This window comes from Limulus polyphemus, unplaced genomic scaffold (genome assembly GCF_000517525.1).
Source record: "Limulus polyphemus unplaced genomic scaffold, Limulus_polyphemus-2.1.2 Scaffold1201, whole genome shotgun sequence".
Lineage (NCBI taxonomy): Eukaryota > Metazoa > Arthropoda > Merostomata > Xiphosura > Limulidae > Limulus > Limulus polyphemus.
Window position 1 is genome coordinate 179815 of NW_013666811.1, and position 24588 is coordinate 204402.

The 24588-nt window shown below is 33.4% G+C and overlaps 1 protein-coding gene across 3 annotated transcripts in view; it reads right to left on the minus strand.

Annotated features, from left to right (window-relative positions):
• Nucleotides 1-2994: 2994 nt before the first annotated feature.
• The window catches only part of LOC106462577 (syntaxin-like), a 90658-nt gene continuing 69064 nt past the window's right edge, over nucleotides 2995-24588 (minus strand). For 2 of the 3 annotated variants that reach the window (XM_022389877.1, XM_022389876.1), the window contains exon 9: nucleotides 14499-18398. Coding sequence is in view for 1 of the 3 variants with exons in the window: in XM_022389875.1 (XP_022245583.1) it covers nucleotides 3016-3090 (75 nt within the window). In the remaining 2 variants the exon portion in view is untranslated. Of the gene's footprint in view, nucleotides 3091-14498; nucleotides 18399-24588 lie in introns of those variants that run through there. The other variant, XM_022389875.1, reaches the window with a different exon arrangement.

Sequence of the window (24588 nt, forward strand, 5' to 3'; positions counted from 1 at the left end):
CAATACGTCTCTCAATCCGTGATCTTGTTGCCAATGGCTACCAGCAAAATAAGGTAAACCATTTCTCATGAGGTAATCATAATATTCGTCATAGACAGCTTGTTCGTGATAGTAAGATACTTTCATGATGTCACAGATGACGAAAATGGAATGTTATAATGGCTTTTCTTTGTTCAAATGTAATACGTCGACTCATGTCATCCTTTATATCGATCTCAACAGTCTGAATACTTTGCTTAGAAATGGGTCTGTAATGAGGATTTGTAAGTGTTTTAGTGATCATGTCTCCTTTCTGACCTTTAACTTGAACGATTAGTAATAGTCATACATACGCGTCACAAACAATACTAGGTTCCACAATATCTGAGTAAACACAGAGTGAATAAAATCTGCCATTCATGTTAACAGTATATGGAGCTATGGTTATTAAAATCAAATCTAAGTAGAAACAATAATACAGGATCAAGTAATACAGAGGCAACATTATTCATGTTCACACATACTTTTTGGGTGAATGGATCATATGTAAACATAGGTTCTTTATTGGGTGTATAAAGTGATTCTACTATTTGATTTAAGATTCTAATGAAATATTCAGGCTCTTTATAGTCTAATATAAATGATTTTGTTGGGAACATGAGTGCCAGATAGGAAGTAAGTTCATCCTGTACTATCAGATATGTTGTGCCACCTATATAGATACTGTAGTTCTGCCAAGGCCACTTCCCACGAACCCACAAGGTTGACAGATGTTGAAAGATGAGTGACATAGTTTATCAGAGTGTTTTTGGCAAAATATTTCATAGAACTATTATTAGGTAACGTCACATACAATTTCCCCATGCCAAATAACAAGTGATAGAATTATGCTTATCATTTTATGATGGCAAACACTTCATTCAGATCTGTTTCAGGGATCCAGCGATTAAATTTATCAGGATATATTTTCCATTTTATGTAATGCTGTTTGTGGTTAGTTTGTAAAGTGTTTTCCACTCCATAGACTAACGTTCATTGGTCTCATTTTGATACTGCAATGATACAATTGATTATAGGCAGTGACCAGATTTTTCAATACAGTGATATACTTGTAAGTTCAGTGATGAGTAAAATAGTGCAACATTCTGTTTTTAATTAAGAGTGCGATTAAATCTTTCTACTATAGACACTTTTGTTTCATTATATGTAGTAAAGAAAAGAATAATGTTGAAACATATTATTATTAAATTCTGTTCTAGTGTCAATTTGAAGTTTACATGATTTTCGACCATGTTTTAAAATCTGCTTGAAAGCTTTGATGAGTATTACACCTTTCTTATCCTTGAGTGGAACAACCCACGAATATTTAGAAAACACGTCGACACATGTAAGTAAATACTTAAACTGATTGTTATATTGACTTAGGTTAGAGAGATCCACCAAATTAGCTTGCCATTGCTCATCAATCCCTCGGTTTCTCGAAAATTTATCTTACTGGTTTGAGTAGAGTGTATGTATCCTGATGACTTAACCAGTCTTTAATGTATTTTAGAGTGACAGATTTACCTAATGCTTTCACAGATTTAAATAAAGGTTGTACTCTGCCGAAACTAGTAAGATGTGTAGGGTTATATTAGATAGATTGTATAGTTATATTAGACATTATTTTCTACGACTATACAGTCTACTTTTATATAGTTTACCACCAAATTTATCTCTAATAGGAGTAATAATTTGACCTTTAATAGGTAATGTTAATTTTTAGACTGCTCAAAAAATTACTAAGCTTAAAAGGCTAACAATAGCCCATGATGACAGTCAAGAAACAAATGAATGAATAATACAATACTACTTTATTGAAAATGAACCCATTTAGATACAATACATTTAGGTATTTTAACACGTGTATCATGTTTAATATACATCCATCTGTTTATATTTCCAACAACTTCTTGTGGAATATTCATATCTGATAATCATTCTGCAAATTCTTTTCATCCTGTAGAGTTAAAATTCGTTCATTTTTGTAGCACGTCATGGATTAGGTCGATTGTGTTACTGTTCAGGACAGATATTCCAATAATCATCAATTCTCTTCAATCATTTCACGTTATATCACTACTGGAACATATCAAGTTTTATATAATTTCAGCTTCCTTTTCATATTTCTGAGGAATACTGTTGACGATCTCTAAATTTTCACGAGTTGGCGATTCCATTTTAATTTTAATGGGTTCCATTGCTTGTGAATGCAAAGTCTGATGATATTTTTGCTGCTCGTTTATCATTTTTATTTTATCGTCTATGGGCAATATATCATTTTGCATGACAGATTCATATCATTACCTACAGAGTTTAATACTTTATGTGCTGGTTTTTCATAAACTTAGGGTTGATAAAGTGAGTGTACCAGTTCTTCAGGAATGACAATCATTTGTTTTGTTTTGTGTGTTCCATATTTTTAAATTCCAACAGCTTTACCAATAACCCGTCCTGCCAAACCACCAAATAAGGAAAGTATTGGTGCCACAAGTAATGGTAGAAACTCTCCTTCCTGTATTAATAAGTTTCTTTTTTGTTTAACTTATGCTCTCCTGACAGCCAATTCTCTCAATAAGTACTTGTATCATCTAAGTTTTTGCTTTTGTATGTTCATCATGGGAACATTACTCTTTAAAACATTTAAAGCGCATTCACAAATACACGCAATAAAATCGTTTTTAGCTCCAGCAATTATTCCTTTAATCTGTTCACATGTAACTTTAGGTAATGCACAGAGCAACTCTTGATGTTGTTTAAATCTAAGCGTCATGATGAATAAACGAAAAGAGATTGTAAGTACAACATATGAAAAGTGTTTATTTATACACCCATTTAGATATAACATCTACTTTTTTTTACACTTCAACGATAATGATCGTTAATTTAAAATGGATAGAATGGAGTCAATTTTGGAAGTTGATTAACCTTGGAACATCCAAACAATTCCAGATTATAACAAGGAATTTTCAGCAGACTTCTCAGTATCTCAGCTTTCTATCTACCCTTTGTATAAGTGGTGGTAAAGTTCTCTCTCTGCAATCTAGCCACACTCCACAGGTTACAAGGTTTCTATGGAATGGAAGCAATGTACTGAATCACTCATTTGCATTGACGAAGATCTATATCTGAAAGATATTCACTCGGAAAACGGTTGTTTAAACAAAAACAGACCTCTATATCCCGTTACTAAACATATGAATACTAGTTCTTTAATTACATATAGTCTGTCCTTCAGATAAAATCTTTCTAGTTTTATCACAGCCACAGTCATGATAACAGATGAGTATGTATTCAGTGAAACATCAGTTTTAACTTACTTTGGTATGTACACTATAACTTTCTCTTCAAGAAACAGACCTGTCTTTATGCACAATTTCTGTGGCGTTTACAATTTAAAATTGATGAGTAATTAACCATAGGGTTGTCTCATTGTATCTTGATAAACTTCTTCAAAATATTTGACATGTTCTGGAAACATTTATCTTTCTCAAATATTCAATCGAGATTTGTCTCTGACTTTCCTGAACAATATAATATATTGAGAATTTAAAGTAATATTATACATTTCTCTACCCCGATGAAATAGGTTCTGTACAATATAAATCAGTGACAAATTCAAATGGTGACTTCCACGTGTAAAAGTTGAGACACTCGTTTATTTTCTCTACTTTCACTCATAAGATCACTAATGATGAAAATGTTTGATTTATTACACAGTAAATAATCATGAAAATGTTTCAGGCAATGAATGTTAGGAATATTTTGCACTCATTTAGTAAACAGGGGTTGAAATTCACCATAAAACTATACAATGTTTTCAGAAATAGGATAGATTGTTTCACAATGATAAATTAAAACTTTTGCTTAAAACTGTGATTTACCACTTCCTTTTGGACCTGACACTAAACACGTAAAAGGGTGTTGAAGATGATTATCCATCTCAAACTCTAACAAGAAATAAATGAAACAAGATTCACCTTATATAGATCTGAAAATCATGTTTGAGTGCACTTGGGATCTTTCTCCAAGGATATTTTCAGTCCACAGACCATGGCGAAGAGTTAGTTCCATAAGATGAAAAAAAAATTCAGTATCTACACAGAAGAGCATTAAAGTCTGGAAGGATGTGTCATTTGGTGTAAACTGGACAATAATTCTTATTTTCTTCCTTGTTATAATTGGTCTGAGTCTTTCCATTATAGGATACTAAAAACGATTGAGTGTGTATGTTATTTTACTCATTATTGACAAGTTACATTTCTCGTTGTCGATAAAAGTTAGGGTAAACCCTCAACTTTACAATAGGACTTCCCATCATCGCCTAAGTATCCATAGATATTGAGACCACTACTGACCCACGATGTGATGACCATCAAAGTCATCTGCAAATTTACCAAAATAATCCCCTAAAGGTGGATCGTTAGATCTCTCTGAAATGTAAGCAATACTATCTATATTGCCTACAATACAGATGAACCTAATTTTACCAGCATATGGTGTAAATTCAAGCAAGCGTGAGTAGTGATGAAAACCATCAGAAAGATTTTCCATGGCAGACACTTATGTTTGTGTTTCCAATGAAGAGCAATTACTTCATTGTTAACTAAAGTAACATCTGTTATTACCTTTCAATTATCATTCATTAAAGAGTGATACTCTTTAACAGATGCTGTAATAGTCTAAAGTAAATATGCCTCTACAAGCAGGGTTCAACAACAAAAAAGCAATTTATTCAACTATAAATACACTTATAAATAAATTCAACACTTATCAAAACTCAGTTAACAAACACGTGCCTGGCCAGAACTTTACACCAATGTTATTGAACAGTATATCTTCACTTGTAGATATTGTTTGTTTTATGCCTACTGTAACAGTCTGCCGATTTACAAAATCTGTTACAATAAGCAAAAGATATGGGTTGGCCTTTCGAGCATTCATTACTCTAACAAACTTTACAATAACTCGTACAATGATGTATATTTAAAGTATTAAGTACCTTATCGCAATCCGAACAATAATAACCTACCCCGAGGAAATCCTTCATCTACGTGATAACGTCAAGATGATGATTATGATACCACAGGAAAATATTTTCCGGACACGGACACGAAGGACCTTTATCCGAAGAAACTACGTGAATTTGAACATTTAAAGTACGTTCAAATTACGAAATTTCTTCTATTCCACTTATATTTACCGCTATCAACAGGTAATTCCATCGTAATGACCTCAAATTTAAAAGACTCGTCTAATGGTACGTCATTTTTACTCTTGTGGACGTTTTCGATGTTGGTTAAAATCATATTGGGTGAAAACAGTTTTGTAAACAAGTACTTATTAGTTTGTCCTGATGGTTAGAACAAACACAAACTCTAACGTTATCCCTGTTGCTTAATGATTTATTGCCTCATCCAATATGTTCTGAATATTCTTATTAAGTGTGTTCATAATGTTTGTAAGTGGCTCTCCACATGATTTCGGACTAAATAATATGTTGTACGTTGTAGCAACTGCATTGTACTTATTGTCTTCTGCTATCTTTCATTACCAGTTGCATCTTGTTGTATCATAAGGATTCAACCAGATACCTAGAATTAGTTCTTACGGGGTTTGTTGTCCAGTTAATACTTCTGGAGGGTATATTTTCTATCCCTCCATTTTCCTAATCAGAATGCGTTCTAGGAATCTTTCTTTAGGTGTTTTCATCTTGCTAATATTATGGAAATATGAAACTGGTGTGTAAATGGGGAGACGGTATGCTATTCTAATTGCTTTTAGCTGTGCTGTTTCCAATGATTTGTATAAGTTATTGGACATGTTGCATGTAATGGCGCTACCGTATTCCGAAACTAGTCTAATTTGCATTTTATAGTTTAGTAACAGGGTTTGGACATCGCAGCCTTTGGCATAGGCACGTATTTTCTTCAGATAATTTATTCTTTGATTTATTTTCTTAATGATTTCTTTAATATGAGTATTCCATATGAGCCTGTTGGTGAATGTTATACCTCAAAATTTAATTGATTTAGTAAATTTGATCTGTTTATCATAGAGAGTAAGCTTTACTTGATTAACTTTTTTCGTGTTTCTTTTAAGAACTTTGCTGAATACTATGGCTTGTGCTTTTAATGGATTGAGTAATACGCGCCAGGTGTTGCACCATTTAATTATATGATCTAGCAAGAGTTGTACTTTTGGGGCTGCTATACGTGGGTCACGTGACGTGCTCCATACTGCGAATCTTAGGTTTCAGTAAGTTCAGGGAAGTTTATATCATTAAACAAAGATTATATACAGGAGGGGGTTTGCAAACAGTCTTGCGGAACTCCTGCCTGTAAGTTAAAGGCTGTGGACATATTATAGTTTATTCTGATTTTAGCTGTTCTATCTATTAGGAAGCTCGAAATCCATCTTATGATTGGATTTGGTATATTATACTGTGAGAGTTTATAATTTAGGTCATTGTGCCAAACACTGTCAAATGTTTTTTAAACCTCCAGAAATAAGGCTATTATTGCATGATTTTTGTTAAAGCCACGGTGGACAGCTTCAGTTAATCTGACAAAATGGTATGGTTTGACGCTTTTACCTGGATGCATTTTGTATGTCAATTAATAACATATTTGACTCTAGATGAAATAGTAACCTGGTTATCACTATTTTTTCCAATACGTTTCGTATACAGTTTAAAAGACTTATCGATCTCTAATTTGCAGGGTTGCAAAGATCATCGCCTTTTTGGGGGATAATACAAATAACAGCTGGTTTCCAAGAGGTCGGAAGGTATCCTGCGCTTGGAGATAGATTAAACAAGGCAATAAAGTGCTTAAGAAGTTATTCGAACGCGTTTTTTAAAATTAAATTTATTATTCCATCTTCACCAGTGGATTAGTTTTTAAGCTTTTTAACAGTGACTTTAATTTCTGCTAGAGATACAGGTCTGTTAATACTATCATCAGTGGGTATGTCTTTAGGATTTAGATTTACGGGAATATAGTTATCGTTAATACGAGTGTTGACTTTGTAGTAATGTTCTTGATTGAAGCTTGTTGAGTTGGGCGTTGTAAAAACAGTTTTGTAGTAGTCTCTAAATAAATTGGCTTTTTCTTGGTCAGTTAATGCGCAGTCGTTATTATATTTGATAGTGTGATGAATCCTGGACGTTAAATCGTTGCAAATGGTCTTGAGTTTACGCCAGAAAAGGGACGAGTTTTGTCTGTTATTATCGATGAACTGACAGAATTGTTGCCAGTTCTCGTTTTGTTATTCTTTAATAAGCCTTTAAATTGTGAGTCTTAATATCACAAATATCAGTTCGTGAGTGAAACTATTCAGCAGTGCTTCTGTTTGTAAGTAATTGTTAAGAAATTTAATTAATTTATATAGAAAAGTCCCTCTGTCAAATCACAAAGTTTTTCAGACTTCAAATGTACTGACGGTATAAGTTTATGTCTAGTTTATATAGTTTCTCTTAGGTTTAGTTCATATTTGTCCGTTAACTGTTTAAGTATTTTTACATTATCCTAGTCAATAACATGTGTAAGAGAATCCTTAGAAATTGTTAAAAACAAAATGCATATATAAATAGAGATTTAGGCCCAAGAGCCATGGAAGTAAATTTTTGGAAATCGTTGTTGTAAATGACGCCACTGTAAAAATATGTTAATTATACACGTACATAGGTTTATAAGAAACTTCATGTGTACTTCGTGGTTTAATCTCCTGAATATGGTGGGATTATTTCCACCGAAACATGTACAGTTTTTAAAGTTTTTTAACTTATATTTTTTAACTTTAGAAGTAAATTATTGTGCAAGTAAAAAAAACAACAAAAAACATTGATGCCTCGTTTGATTAATTTTATTTAAAAAACTCTTTGTTTCTAGCTTATAGTTAACGCAAACGAAGGTAAAAACAACGACAAAAGTTGAAATGGCAAAAGTGTTTGAAAGCTACTTTTCTGAGTTGACAGAAAATTCAGAATTTCACATTGAGATACAGGATTGGAATGTTTTATCTGGTAGTCTTGACAATCTCACTACGGCACTATCAGAAACCCGCTTACTTGTACATCTTGACTATTACCCAAATATCCATTTAATTTTTAGGCTTCTATTTAATATGCCTCGAGGATGCGTTCCCTTCAAAAGATGTTAAGGAGGCTAAAAACTGATGCAAGTCGACCATGACGGAGGACCGACTAAATGTCTTAGCACCTATATGTAGTCACAGAGACATCGACAAGATTCGAGTTCTAGACAGATTTGATACGATTGGACGCAGAAAACTCGGTGCTTTGCATCTCTAATGAACTATAAAATAAAAGTAAATGTACTTTGTTATTTGTTTGTGTGTGTGTGTGTTTTTTACTATTTCTGGTCTCCATGGTTATACATGAAATCTCCATATTGGGTGTGAATAGTCTTGAACTTATGGTAAAGTGTTTTCCAGTGGTAAAAAGTTTATGTTAATTTAAATCCTAGTATAGTTTTTTATATTTCTGAAGTAGTTTGAAAGGCGACTTCATAGATGGTACATTTTTGTAGCATTTTGCATGTAAAATTATGTGTTATTTAGTAGTCTAAAATCTCTTCAAAGTACGATCTAAACACTTAAAATCTATTCGAAAGGAATTTTCGACCCACTGTACCCCTTAGAGAGTTTGTTTGTTTGAAGTTAAGCACAAAGCTACACTATGGGCTATCTGTGCCCTGCCCACCACGGGTATCGAAACCTGATTTCTAGCGTTGTAAGTCCACAGACATACCGCTGTGCCACTGGGGGGGGGGGGTCCTCAGAGTGACTTTGTTCCTGAACTTCTGCCTCTGTAAGACAAGCAACACCTCTGAAATGAAAGTTCATATTGAAATTTTACATTTTACCATAATCAGGCGATAACGAAGATGAGTCAAAATAAGCATTGAAACATGTTTGGTGAAAACACGAGACACGAACCTATGAATTTCAATCGAACTTTTATTTGCAATTAATTTTGTACATAATAAGACGCTTAAAACAAAAACTATTCCATTAATTAATAAATAATAATATCGAAAGTTGTATCTATTTTCACCACGATAAATCGTTTTTTAGCGTTACTACTCCTGCTTCAACATAAAATATTTGGTACCATCACTTTTGCCTGTCCTCTGAAACTGTATAGCATAACAGAATGATTCATTTTAAAGCATATTTCGATTTCATGGTTTTAAAAAGAAGGTTTTTTCTCTTTCTTCTTTGTACCTTTTCTATATAAAGATTCTTGATAAAGAATGGTATTCTGCCAAGATAGTTTAGTTCAAAGTAGCAGCAAAGAAAATTGGATTTAGAATCTTAACATGTGTTTTTAGTCAGCATGAAATAGTGAGGACTAATTTTGCGAAAGTGTAAATTCTTACTAGTTATACAATTGTGGTATCTATCTTCGGATTCCATGACGAATAAAAGGCTACAATAGAAATGTTTGGACACTATAAACAATATATAACATATTCTTGTACGGCATTAGTAATCAATAAATGCCATTATTTATTTATTTAAAGTCTGAGACAGACTAGTTTTTTTGTTTTTTTTACAATACCTTTATTGCACAATTCATATTAACAGGGATTTTTTTAAACTGACTTATGTTTCTAAAAGATAAATAACTTTAAAAATACTTAAATTGTTTAACATGATGCAAGGCCCGGCATGGCCAGGTGGTTAGGGTGCTCGACCCGCAATCTGCGGGTTCGAATCCCCGTCACACCAAACATGCTCACCCTTTCAGCCGTGGGGGCGTTATAATGTGACAGTCAATCCAACTATTCGTTGGTAAAAGAGTAGCCCAAGAGTTGGCGGTGGGTGGTGATGACTAGCTGCCTTCTCTCTAGTCTTACACTGCTAAATTAGGGAAGGCTAACGCAGATTGCCCTCGTGTAGCTTTGCGCGAAACTCATAACAAACCAAACATGATGCACTAAAATATTAAGTTTACATTAGCCCCGTATTTAACTATGTCGACTGTTATTAACACCGCTAATGATAACTTTATGTTTCGGTGTGCACTTTATTGAACTCTTTCAGCAAACCACAAAGTTTTGTAGAAACCCTATTCTAACGCCTAAAGGTTGCCAACATATGTAAAAAAAACAGATTCCAAAAATGGGAAAGTTTTTTCTCAAAGGATCTCCCAATTTACAAATAAAACAGATTGACATACGTTTTCTACACGTTTTAACTGGTGTATTCGTTGTTGGTGCAAGCTTTGAACTCCAATGTTGGAAGTTTTCACCATGCACAAACCTGACTAGACTATTGGAAAAAATTGCTACTTGTTAGAAATAAGCAACAGAAGATGAAAAGCAGTGTAAACTTATTTTGAAATGATGACAAGATATTTCTAATTTGGTTTTTATGACGTTTTAGGCAATACCTAATGAAGGGCTTTGGCCCGTAGCGTTGTCATAATTTCAAAATATATTTGCAGTGTTTTCCATCTGCTGTTGTTAATTTTTCAGAAGTGCTTTTTTATATTGTATTTATTCTAAATTATTTTATTTTTAAGAGCTAAGATGTCGTTATTATTCTTATTTTTTTATCGTTTACTAAATATATGTACTTGTTTGTTTTGTTGTTAAACGCAAAGTTACACAATGGGCTATTTGTGCTGTGCCCACCACGATTATCGAAACTCATTTTTTAGCATTATAAGTTTTGTTTTTGTTTTGTTTGAAGTTAAGCACAAAGCTACACAATGGGCTATCTGTGCTCTGCCCACTACGGGTATCGAAACCGGTTTCTAGCGTTGTAAGTCCGCAGACATATCGCTGTGCCACTGGGGGGCAGCATTATAAGTCCAGAGACTTGCCACTGGGGGAGGCAAATACATGTATAAATGATCTTTTAAAAGGTACACTGTTATTCTAAATGAAAGAGTAACACAAATTTTCAGTGGATGGCCCTTATTTTTATCAACCCCATCGAAGGGGAGGGACACAGCATGTGCTGTTATGACAATGGCCTCTTTAATTTTCTTCTCTTAATATTAGAACTTCTATCTACGATTTTTAAAGTTGAGGATGTGTTTCTTTGGTGGGAACGCCTTTTATAAGCTGACGAAGCATAATTATTATTATTTATACTTGTCATAAGACATTGGTAGTATTAAGCCTATTATATTTTTAACACTATATTATTTATCTATTCCATTAAGGATTTTCAAGAATTAAGAGACTGTATAATAATAGTATTCCAACCACACTATATTCGCCATATCCATTGTTGACGACGCGTTTTGCTCAATCCAGAACTCTTCAGGCCGGTTGGGATACAACAAACACAGTAGTAGTCGGAACACTATTTATATAAGCCACTTTTTACAACAATGGATGTGGTGAATATAATGTGATTGGAATACTATTATTACAAACTTTTCTAATTCTCGAAAATCCCTAAGAAATTAGATAAAGAACGTAGTGATTAAAAATATAATAGGCCTAATACTTATGACGTATGACAAGTATAATTGAAAATGTGTTTGTTGTCTCTAGCATGTTTGGCTACCGCTGATGCATGTATCACAGTTTCTGATATCTCTTTATTGTTCAGCCACATAGAAATGAACTGATTGTTTCTCTAATTTAATGTTTTTGAGTATTCACATTTTACTCCATAAACTACATTTTTGTTTGTTTTGAGGTTATTTCGACTTAGTTAAAGGCATCGGCACTGAACTAACCTTAAAGTGAAACAACGTGTAAAAAAAAGTCTGTAATCTATTATATTTGAACTTTGTTCATCGCCAGAAAAATCATAGTTTGATTTCAGACTGTTATTAACTAATTTTTATTTTGTAAGTTAATAAGTAGTTGACAAACCTGTATGTTGTTTTGGTAACAAAGGACGAGGTGAATTCATTCTATGAACTACAGCTTCTATTCTTATAATAAAAAAACAAGTTTATTTTAACCTTCTTGGGTTAGTGTATAATAGATAGTGAGTTTTATTACCACTAATAATTGAGCTGTTAGAACTAATGGATTTTACTCAACAAAATAATAAATACAATACATATATAACAAAATTTCTAAAATTTTACTACAGCTTCAAAAACCTTACGTTATATATTTAGATAATTGTGTGGGTGGAATTTTATAGAAATTATCCTTTTAGTATTTACTAAAAATAATCTTAAACAACTTATTGACTTTTGACTATTCAAACCCACCAAGCAGAAGGTTTAATAGACGGATAAATAAATTATCTGTATAGTCTTGAAAATTCTATTAAACATATATTTGTAAATAAATGTACGAATACTATCTCCTAAAATATAATGATCACATACATATAATATGATACAGATTTATAATATCATAGTTTCACATTCATTACATATTTGAATGTGTACAGACTTATAACGTAGATAAGTGTGTGTTTTTTTATAGCAGAGCCACATCGGGCTATTTGCTATGTCCAACGAGGAGAATTGAATCCAAGGTTTTAGCGTTGCAGATCCGTAGACTTACCGCTTTGGGATTAAGGTAAGTATGGAGAAAGAAACTTAAAAAAAAAAGATAAACGTTAGATATTCGTGTTTTTGTTTGTTTGTTTTTTCAAACACAATTAAATATTCAATGTTTAGCTGCGTAACATCAAAGACAAAATTTCCAAGGTATAGCTCATGTTATTAGTTTTTCGTGGCCTGAGCCCAAATAAAGTTGAAGATGAAAAATATTTGCCTATCATTCATGTCTATTAAGGGCCAAACAAAGAAACCCATTAAGTGCAGACTGAACACATAGTTTCTGAACTAGCTTGAAAGGTAATGTTAGGCTAGCCTAAATTTAGAAAGTCAAAAAGCTTTTAATTCTTATCGTACTTAAATGAAGTGAACTTATTGAATTTAAACATCATAGTTGTTTAAACGTCATACGTGGTACTAGTGTATTGAAGACCATTTAAAAAGTGGGATATATACAAGCTTCTAATTTTGACAACTGAGTTTGCCTTTTGTTAACGTTGATAGCCCACTCTCTCTCTCTCTTTTATCTTTGAATAAGCTCTACAAAAATTAGTAGCATAAATTAAACACTGCTGTAACGTAGGTTAAGTGTTCATGCAAAGGTATGCAATTTGCTATAAAGATACAGCCTTAAGGCCTCTATGATTTAAAAAGCTTAAGTTTGGAGAGTAACACCTTAAAGTTACTGACCTTTTGTAAACTAATGTATATATATATAAATAAATTTACGTTTTAAATTGTTATTGTCGAGAAGAAGGCTCCCTAGAGAAAAAAAATCAAACAGCGTTAATAGTACAAGTTTTGTCTGTTGATCTATGGCCTATATTTTAATTTGAACTTTGTATTTTAATTTTTATTAATATTTGAAAACATTATTTTGTTAGTGGGTTTACACATAGATTTATTTGTAAGATAGAAATTATTTTAAAAGTAAACTGTTGAATTATTTGGACTACTGTGTGTTATTAAGAAACTATTAATTAATTAATATAACCATTTATTGCAACGCATTTATTTAAATCGAATGTAATAGTATCATTCATTTCTAAATACCTTTCCTGCGTAACATTTTCTCTTTAGACGAATAGTACACCAATAATTCGTAGAAGCGAAAATACTGTTATTTAACTAAATTAGATTACCATCTTTGAAATGTAAAAATGCCTCCCAACATACATACACACCACAAAGACAGTAAATTACAGGACTAAATCAGATATGTATGATAATACAACATACAAGTATACTACAACAGCCACTTATAGCAACACATCTTCAAACTCTCTCACACACACGGCAGACAGACTGCTGCTGTATTTTTTAACGAAATACTGCAACAATGATCTTACCTGAACGAAGAAATGTTTAACATTACCTAACCCCTTGTAAATCTAACCTATATAAAAGCCAGTGTGTGTTATATCACGCTTGATTTCTCGGAATATGAGGAGTCTTAAAAGCCAAAATGCATTTATCCAGATAGAATAGTTTGATTACTGTCTGCCCATTACGATTTTAGTGACGGGGGTGAAAGGGGGCTGTGAGGTGGGAGTGCCGTGAAACCTCATAAGTGTAGTGAATGTTCGTATAATAAGCCTAAAGTAAAGGCGTAGTGTGGGATCACCTAACCAAGAGCCAAGTGCATAAAATTTAATATTGGCGGTAAAAGTATCAATTCAATATTAAAATTAAATTGTTTCTGAATTAAGCTATTTTCTGTTATATCACCAATGTTTTAAATGAAAAACAAACCTCTTTAATCAACGGAGACTAAATTAAAAAATCAACAAATATTTTACCAGTTTTATTATCTATACGTTTCATCTTATACTTTCGGTACATAGACTGACAACAATATTAGGTTATACTTTTGTTGGTAAGCAACATGACATAAAAACCATTGTTGGAACGTAGTGTTAACAAAACTCACTGGCTTTTCTATATATTAATCTAACTAATTTTTACCAATAATAATTCTATGAATACGCCACGAATTAATTTCATGAATGATCTTAATTTTGATTGACTCACAAAGGAATTTACTAACGTTTGACTGCCTTGACTGCACTTCTCTGCATCTTTATTGGCCAAGCTTGATTTCGCAAAATTTAGTTAGCTGTGAAATGTGAGATTAGAGTATACTATGTGGTGGGGATGATAGTACTTGTTCCATCATTTTTGACAGGCTATACGGTAGCAGTAACATAATTTAGGCTGTATACGTACATAATAATAACCGTAGCACTATAGGCCTATTTGTTAATGGCCAAATTTATAAGACTGCATTGCCGAAAAAAAAGAACATCACAAAACGAAAATAAAACAGTTTAATGTAGACGCTGTTTAGAAGCCGTAATTTTATATTTTAATATCATTATTAGTGGTCAGTGATAAATTGATTTCGATGGAAAAGGCCAATTTTTTTACTTCTATTTATTAACTATAACTTTTCTTTTCCGTAGGATGTATTTTTAAAAACGAATGTCTTATTTTTAGTACAAATGGAATACAATTTTAAATTTTAGGCACTGTGTGTTGTTCTACTATTGTTGGAGTAGGAGTTAAATCTTTCATAACGAATGGATGCTCACAATAAGCCCAATCATTGTTTATTTTGTCTCTTGGAAAATTTGGCTATTTAGGCTTAATAAAAATCATCAAAATAATAATACTTATATACATGAACCTCGGAGTTTAAATATAGCGACCCCTAATTTTGAATTAGCGACCAGAGTGAAAGGAACCATGTAAGTAGCATCTGCCACTAGAAACACTTTGGCCGGCTTTGAACCAAGTAACGGGATTGGTCTCCTATTTATATAATACAACCACATATGAAAGTGCGGAGCATGTTTATCAGCATTGCGGCGCAAACTTTTAAAATAAAGTAGCAGTTACGTGATAACATGTGCAACCATACATAATTAAAACATGTGAGTTATTTCTTTAAATTTAAGTTTAGTTATTTTATCGTTATTTTTTAATTCGTGAAAACCCAACGGTACAAATAGAATAAATAAATATATTTTTTTTCATTCAGGAAAAGGCTGATTTTGATACTTATCTCCACAAAAAGCTGGTACTCGGATTAATATTCTTATTTATTTATTTCAAATAGTGATATTATTTTCAGGTTATTTTGAGAATACAGTTGATAACTTGGTTCAGTATGCTTAGATCATTCAGTTTTATAGTCATATTGCAATAACTAGACTAGGCTTAAGGAGTGTTTATATCTTTACCATTGTTTTAACGGTTTACGGGAAATAAGGCGGTTGCAGCTTACCCGATATGTTTGTTTCCCTGTAGCCAATTTATTTGAATTAAGGGTAGCATTACGCTACCTGGACTGTGCACTGACAAACATACATTGCTGGGACTCCATAACTGGAGGAAGGATAGTCTGTGCTTTGGCCGATACTGAACTCCTCATCGTGTAAGTCAAATCAAAAACAAACTTATGAGATATTATATATATTTCATATTAGTTTAATAGGATATTTTCGAAATATAAATCCAACGGTATGTACAAGACCAAAGCCTTTGCACTGACCTTTAACAGGAGAAGTTGATTAAAATAAAGCAGTACTGGAATTAGATTTCGCACGAGTTTTCTTTCTTTTCCCCCATCTTGTAAAGATGATGAAGTAGATTAGAGTAAATGTTATTAACAGATAGCACGAAAATCTGCTCATTCTTAAAAGTTTAATGTTTACCAACAACCAGTCATTAGAAATTATTTTTATACGAGGGCACTAAACGAGTTGCTTCCTCTTACATCGAATAACATATTATCTGGACATATTATGCATTGTTGACAAAGGGTGAATTTTTTTCTGTACTTTACATCTTTAGCACATATATTTGGGTACGAATTGTAAACATGTAAGATCATCTTGATGTTATTTGTCTCTGATAATTTTTTCTATTATTATTATTATTAAAAATACCTTAAATAAGTAAGTCTTATTCCTCATAGTATTTTTATACATTTCTGAATTATTAAAATATGTAGTCTCACATACTCCTAAATAATTGTTAGCTTTTTTCCCGACATTTATGTTTAATCTCAAAAGTTTGGAATCGAAGGCTTAATAATTTCTCGAGTATTTTTTTTAGTTTATTATCACACCTGTAGCTCATGGATAGGTGTAGATGTATTTTCTTATATATATTTATTTAAACTTTTAGTTATGACACCGACCTATTTGTTATTCAAATAATGCTGACATAAAAAATATATGTATATTGAAACTTAATTTATTAAAAGAAAGTACAATAATTTAAACGCTGCTTTAGATTCATGTTAGAGAAGTATTGAGTTTGATCTAATTACTGAACAAATTATTACTATTTTTTTATTTCTCTAAATGGCAAATGGTATAATATATTACAAGCACAAACATCGTTGACGTAATTAGATTAAAATCTTGTAAAGTTCTGCGAGGATAAAGTAGATCAAAGATAAGTTAATTACAACGCTAGAATCCGGAGTTTGATTCCCCGTGTTGGACAAATAGCCCATTGTGTATAGCTGTGCGTTAACAACAACAAAAACAAACACTTTTATATAATATTGTTGTAATCTCACTAGAACCTAATATGACATCATTGTAACCTAAAGCGCTTCGGTAGGCACAAGCGAGGTTTTTCATTCTCAACCGGTAGGGGGGGGGTATAACCGAGCTGTTTGACTAGAAGTCAATTCAGACAGAAGAGTGCACCTTTTCTAATCTCCCACAAATTGTTATTTGTTAACTGACATATAACCCTATATTCTTAATTGAGGATTGAAGAAAATGTATTATAAATATTTATAAATGCAGAGCGGTTTATTCTTTTTTGTTATTGAAGGGGTTCTTTTGAAAATGCTCTTTTTTTACTTGTTTCGTTTCATCGAGATCAAAATGTTCCATAAGTATGTTACCTTTTTACAATGTTTCTATTCATTAATGAAGAAGATTCTTTAAATAAAATTATACTTTATTGCCTATAACTGTAGTGGTTGAATAAGGTATTATTACGCTAAACACCGCTTTTAAAATTTGACAAACAAGTACGTAGAATCTTAACAATAAACTTGCTTGCTACATATATTTAGAACACGAGGTCTTTCGAAAATGCGTTTACTGTGCCATCCGTTATCTTCAGTATTACGAATATTGGAAGTTAGTGACTTTTAATTATAATAAACTCTATATAACACATTATAATCGCTATATACATATTTCTACAGATTGAAACTTGAACAGCAGTCACGTAAAAGCTTCAACATAAAACGATGGCTAAGGCAAGCAGTTCGCTCCTAAGATCTGAACTGGTCTCTCATGATTACAAAAACAAATTTTATATCTAAGAAAATTTAACAGAGTATGTACAGCTGTACAATTTAATACATGAAAACTGCTTGAGATTAATTCAAAGCAGAACCAGCGGTTTTAAACGTCCCTGTTCCTCCGGACAGGATTTTTTTTTCTTTTAATAAATAGTGGCAACTATTTTTAAATATTTTATTTGTAAAGGCCGACCGTATTCTTCGTTCAGGTTGCAACTAACTGATTCATCCTAATTACAGTAATGTTAAGAATTAAAATCTAAATTTCATTCGCTCTATTGATTGTAATAAAATGAAATATGGAACAGTTTGGCATGCATAGGTTTGGCAGCCAATTCTACTTGAGCAAGTATCTCTTGTTTACAAACTCAAAACTATCCTGCCTGTTTTCAAGAAACAAGATGACAAAATCCACATTGATGACCTTTCTAATTGACTGGTTTTTCAAAAGATTCTATTTCTTTAAAACGATGTTCACTGTCTTCTGTACAAAAGGAAATTATCTATTTTTGATCGACATGACGATGGTGACTTCTGCGTAAAAATAAAAATATATATATTTATAATAACTGAAGGTTGTAATTTTCAGAAAACGTTATTCCTTAAAAACAAATACTCGGTAGGCAGAAATATATACAATTAACATATTTTTTCTATGTTAAGTGAACAAAATATCTATGATATTAAATACATTTATTGTTGATGGGGTTATAAAAAAGTAATGTATTTTATATTATTATTATTATTATCACAACAAATAAAAAAACATCGACATATAATTTTCACATTATAATGATAATAGTATTCTAATTTATCTCCTTGTAATTATTATCAACCTCTCCATGGCTCACCTGTGATAACCATTACATAAAAGAACACATTATTATAAATTTAAATTTGTCTTAACGGGAGTTTATGTATATAAGCTTCAACTGTTTGATTACGATGAAATTTCGACTTTCTTTCTTTTTTCTTCCTTAATGTAACATTAGTATATAGACAGTTGTTTATATTAAGACCGAATGGCTATTTCATGGAACAAATGAAAATTAGTCTAGTTGTTAGCATGTAACACTATAGTATGCAAATCACATTTGGTGTTTATTGTCTTCTTTAGTTCAGTAAGGGAGGTAAGCGTTTCATGTTCATTAAGAACTTTCATTATTTTTCTTACACACAAGTCTCTAACTGTGTATTTAGTTTTGACAATAAAACGTTAATTATGGAATGAGATTAAACTTATTTCGCCGTGATACTTATTGTTCAGGGCCATTACCCTTTGATGTCACATGCATTTTCTCATGGGAAAGATTCTTGTATAGTAGAATACGCCAGCAAAAGGTGAATTGCGATCTTTTCCTTTGGCAGATCATATGATACCTGAAGGATTTATCCTCCTCATTTTTTTTATTAGAATGACCAACAGTGATGTGGGTAGTGCAAATGCATTGAGATGGACGGCACAACAGAGTGTCATATATAGTGTTGTACTGTCATCCTCTGGAACAAGTTACAGATCTAAAACAAAAGTTAGATCCCCAGTAAAGCACTGTCTAATCGACCTGTACACTCATTTGCCACGTTCTTTTACACAATGCTATTCAACATTATATCATGTATTTGATGTCAGAGTTGTCAACTATTTATTTAACCTTACATTGTTGATTTAGTGACAGTTCGTGGTAGAGGAGAGTAACTATCAGATATAATATACAGGATACGGAAAAAACTGTATATGTGCATTTTAGAGGTTCTAAATGATATGCAATTGCAGTGTGTAAACTGTAAGACAGGCGAAAGTATTTTGATTCTTCACATGAACATCATCTTGCACTCTGACTTGTTAGAGTATGAGTCAGACTGGTGTCATATATTCACTGACAAGTCTTGAGTACAAATACTGTTGTAACACATCTTATTTTTTGTGTACAAAGACTTGTGCATTTTATCAAAACCTTGCCATATTTTGTGTAGATACAGATAGTGAATTCAGGATTATAGTCAACATTCTATCTCCAATATGTGGTCAGTCTGACAGAGCAATCCAATTCATATTTATTTAATCTGAAGTAAAAAAAAAGAATAGTATAGCCAGAAATACCACAGAATAGGGTAGTAAGGAGAAAATTTGATGCCATGATTGCATGATAAATTTTTACAGTTTTCTGTCTTCTTGGCGAGTATATTTTACTTTGCTCTTCTTAATTCTTGTGTGATTTAGTTTTAAAATTCTTATACAAGAGAATATGGCATTTTCAGTGAGTTGAATGATTTATAACCAATAGCGTGAGTTTGTCACTTAGGGTAGACGACTGTCTGAGATAGTGATCATGTCTCAGAGAAGTCTTCTCCTGGATGGCTGTCTTTCACTACTGCCAATGTCCATGACCATGATCTCGTTGAATACACAGACTCAGGAAGGGGAACAGACACAGAATGGTATGGCCATAGCTACAGACTGAGTTCTATCTCCAGAGGATTCGTCTAGGGCAAAGGAGACATGAATGATTGCAGATAGACATGGTGACTTCAGTCTAAAAAGACTGAAACCAAATGGGGCAGTATGTATCAAATTCCCAGGCCTTTGTCAACCAATATAGCCCAAACCTGACATTTGGAGGTGCCAACTAAGATTAGATGAGAGAGGCTGCAGGTGCAATTGGTGGATGACATACACAAGCCCAACCTGTTACGCCAGCAGGTGAAACAGTAGGCATTAAATAGTGAATATGGTGACCTGTTGAGGATCCATGTTTTACTGTGACTGGAGGCATGTTTCCAGTGTGACCATGGGTCATTGAAACCTGGGGTCACATATAGCTCATGGATGAGGTGTTCTCTGCATCTACTTGTTCTACCTCCTTGGGGCATGGATCTAACATTTGTATAAATATAGGGGACCCTGAGCATATGTACTGTAATGCACCACAACATTTAGGTCTTCTCAGCCTGCTGTTAGCTGAGACTGTGGGAGATATGCTGCTGCTGGCACCATAAGTACCTTTGAATGAAGCTAGAAACATTTCTTCCACAACATTCAAGATGTGACTAAAGAAGACTCACAGAGTTTCTTGAAACTTCCATCCAGTTAACTAATTGGAATGGCTGAACTCAAGAACAAGCAATGCAATGCCTGATATTGAGTTTGGATGATTTGGTGCTTGACTCGTGGATTTGAGTGAGGAGAAACTAAGTGACTGGAATACAGTTGGCCAAGTTGTGCTGAAGGTTTAATTCAATGAAGAACCAAGCTATCCATTGGGTTTAGTTTAAGGTCTGAAAGAGAGGGTCCCATAGAGAGCATGACTACTTACATGAACAATCTGTTCCATCTACGTAGGAAGGCATATTCTGCTACAGTGTCAGAAGATCATGAGGATATCCTTGTTGAAAGGTTTATTAACGGACTATCAAGTAAGATGATATGACATCATCTGGTTGTGAAGGACATTCTCACCCTGATGGAGGAAGTATCTGTGAAGACTAGGTTTGAGGTGGTAACTTTCAACAAGTCACAAGAGAGGAAGAAGTTTACACCTGTAGTGTCTATACTTCATCTAGACTGCTTTCCTGCAGAGCTGGCACCACTGAAAGTACATCAGCTGTCAAAACATACTGGTGCTGCAACACAACCCCATAGGCACTGTTTCATGTTCAGAAAGCAAGCAGCATTAGATTGAATGATTATTTATCTGAAAGATTTTTGCACTCCTGGTGTTGGTCTGTAATTATAGACATTTTGCTATACAGAATTCTACAGGAGTAGTCATTAGCATGGTTATGAAGTGCATGTAACTGAAACTTGTGATACTGTTATGGTTGCTTCTGTCATGTTGAGTCCAAGAGAGAATACCGGCAGTTACAAGTGCATAAAGTTGTGCTATAAATGACTGATATCAATCTTTGTTGTAGCTGGTGTTCCCAGAGCTCTGATGGTGGAAATCTTACATAATGCAAGGACTGGGGCCACCAAGGGGGTTGTTCTATGAGCTAGATTCATTTCAAGAACTTGACTGGTGTGTGTAAACATTGTATATTGTTTGGTACCTAGAGAAAATATGGCCAAGAAGGGAAAACATTAGCACTGGTTGATACATTAGTACTACGCATTGCCAATATACTGGTGGAGCACTGAATATCATAGTTTAGCTCCTCTAAAGACATTCACATTGACCAGAGAGCTAATTGTGTAAAGTGGTGGGTGTGGTGAATTTATGCACTTCAACTTATCACCCCAACCTGATGATTTAACAAAAGGGCAATACAAATTAGCAAGCAAATGCTCATACAGTTTGTCAATCCTAACAGAATTAAATGGGATGAACACTTGCTATCTGTCTTGATGACGTATCAAGTAATTGAACAGTTTTCAACTGTTGTTTGCCAAACATGCTCATGTTTGGCAAAGAAATACAGCTTCCTATGGATGTGGTGTATGGTGTCTGCATCCTCTTGCAGATGTACCACAGTGTACTTGAGGATATGTGGAGTGGATAAGGTCTGTGTTATTTAGGCCAATTGGTTGAGAATATACGTGAAAAAATGTGATAAAGCGTTAAGTTTGTTGCAGTATAAAAAGACGACCATATCTTAGTTTTAACCTGACTGAACACAGCCATAATGTTTTACTATGTTGTATTTCAAATAGTATTCACATAATGATCAATGGATATCTGAAAGAACATAACTTAATATTATGCAGGTAAACGTTAATCATGATTAGATGCTTGTCTGAACCTAAAAACCCAATGTATCTATCACTAAGTTGCATTACACACGTTGTTTATGAAATGTGCTCATAGTTCTCAGTACATCATGTGTTACTTATGTTGTGACACTTGTAGCCATCGTTAGATGGCGCGACAATTGTTAACAAAACAAGATCTGTCCTAGTGCACCATAATACTTTTATTTTCTGTTTGTATGTTCAGGCAAAAAGCTGCAAAATGGGCAAGTTGAACTGTGAAAATGCAGGGATTGAACCTTGAATATCAGCGTTGAAATCCCCAACATTATCGCTTAGTCACTGTGGACAATTCCTTTAGTAGCCTGAAGCTCAAGATGATGAGCCGATAAACGTGATCACAATCGATTCAGCTACTTCACAATTTAATATGTAAATACTCACTCTTCCATAATTTATGTCATATTTACAAAAATTTTCTAGTTCTAATTCGGTACAATCTAAATCCGGTCAAGGTCATGTGCTAAATTTAGTCCTAAGTGTAAATTTCCAAATATTGTGAAGATCAGGTAACTGTATGCTAGGTTTCTCCATAGAATATTACAACAGCATGCTCATTTCTGACTCACACTGAGCGCGTTTCATTTACGATCAGTGTTGGATTTTTGAAGATGATTAACAGCATACAAATGTTAATAGACGACAGCAAGTTATACTGGATGGAGAATGGTAACGTTTTGACTGTTTCTACTTCTTCAAATATGTTTAACTTTCTGTGATAATATTTTAAAACGAATTTTCCGAAAATGAGAAAAATATCAACAAATTGGATGGTTAACATCCCATTAAAGATAGGCCTGCCGCTGATATCTAGGTTAGTAAAAGAAAAAAAAATCTCACTAACAAAGGTCTGTCAGGTATGAAACCCAAAACGATGTGAACTGCTCGTATTGAACAGATCAGCAATCTCAACTACTTCATGAGCCTCATCTAGTTGTCTGAATGTCATCTGTGTTTCTGTGCTGTAACTCCCATAGTCTCCGTAAGATGGCTCAAACATCGTTGATAAAATCTTGGGCCACGTTCTGTTAGGCTAACTAACGTGTTTGTCCCTTACACAAACGGTGACGAATGATAGTGGAACGCTATGCAGACGGTGATTATTTCTAAGAGAAACAGACAAAATGGCGTCAACGTCAGACTACGTATACAGCAGTTGTCCAAAAGAGTGCAGTAATCTGTAATTCATGGTTGGCCGTCATATTTTCGATAGGTTGAAAGTTAGCGCCTAAGACCGTTTGCCTTTGTTCGTGAATGCCATGACGGTGTGTTTCGTGGAACGCTTAATTTCGTAAAATATTTACGAACATTCGCTAACAGATTATAATGTTTGTAATATTGTTACGACAGCGGGGGTCACGTGACGCTAGTAACACGTCATATTTTCGAAGGTTCGTGAAGTCTCGAGCGTTTACTAGATATGCGGTATTCTTGTGTATATAAGACCGGTAAGAAGTGACGGCAACAATGCAATGTAAGGTAGTTGAATTGCAGACAGAGATAGCGACGGACAGTTGGGTCGAGCGCGTGAGTCGTTTGTTGTGAATTATAACGCTTGTTATAGCGTGACTGTGGAAATTAAGTGTATTGCAAAGTTATATTCTGAAAGAATAAACTAGTTTTATTTAAGAAAGGACTTGTGTCGCTAAAGTTTCATCGGAAAGAAATTATACGGGAAATTAACTAACAACCAGAGACGTAACAAATTGGTGTCAGAGAGTGGGACAAAAAAAATGGAAACGAGAAGCGGCAAATCAAACTACAGCTTAGCAGATTTGATGGCAGCAATACAAGAACGAGAAAATAAACAAGAAGAACGAGAAAATAAACAAGAAGAACGAAGAAAAGAAACAAGAAGAACGAGAAAATAAACAAGAAGAACAAGAAAAGAAACAAGAAGAGAGATTACAGCAGCTGTTGGAGGAAAAAGAAAAGAAACAAGAAGAGAGATTACAGCAGCTGTTGGAGGTAAAAGAAAAG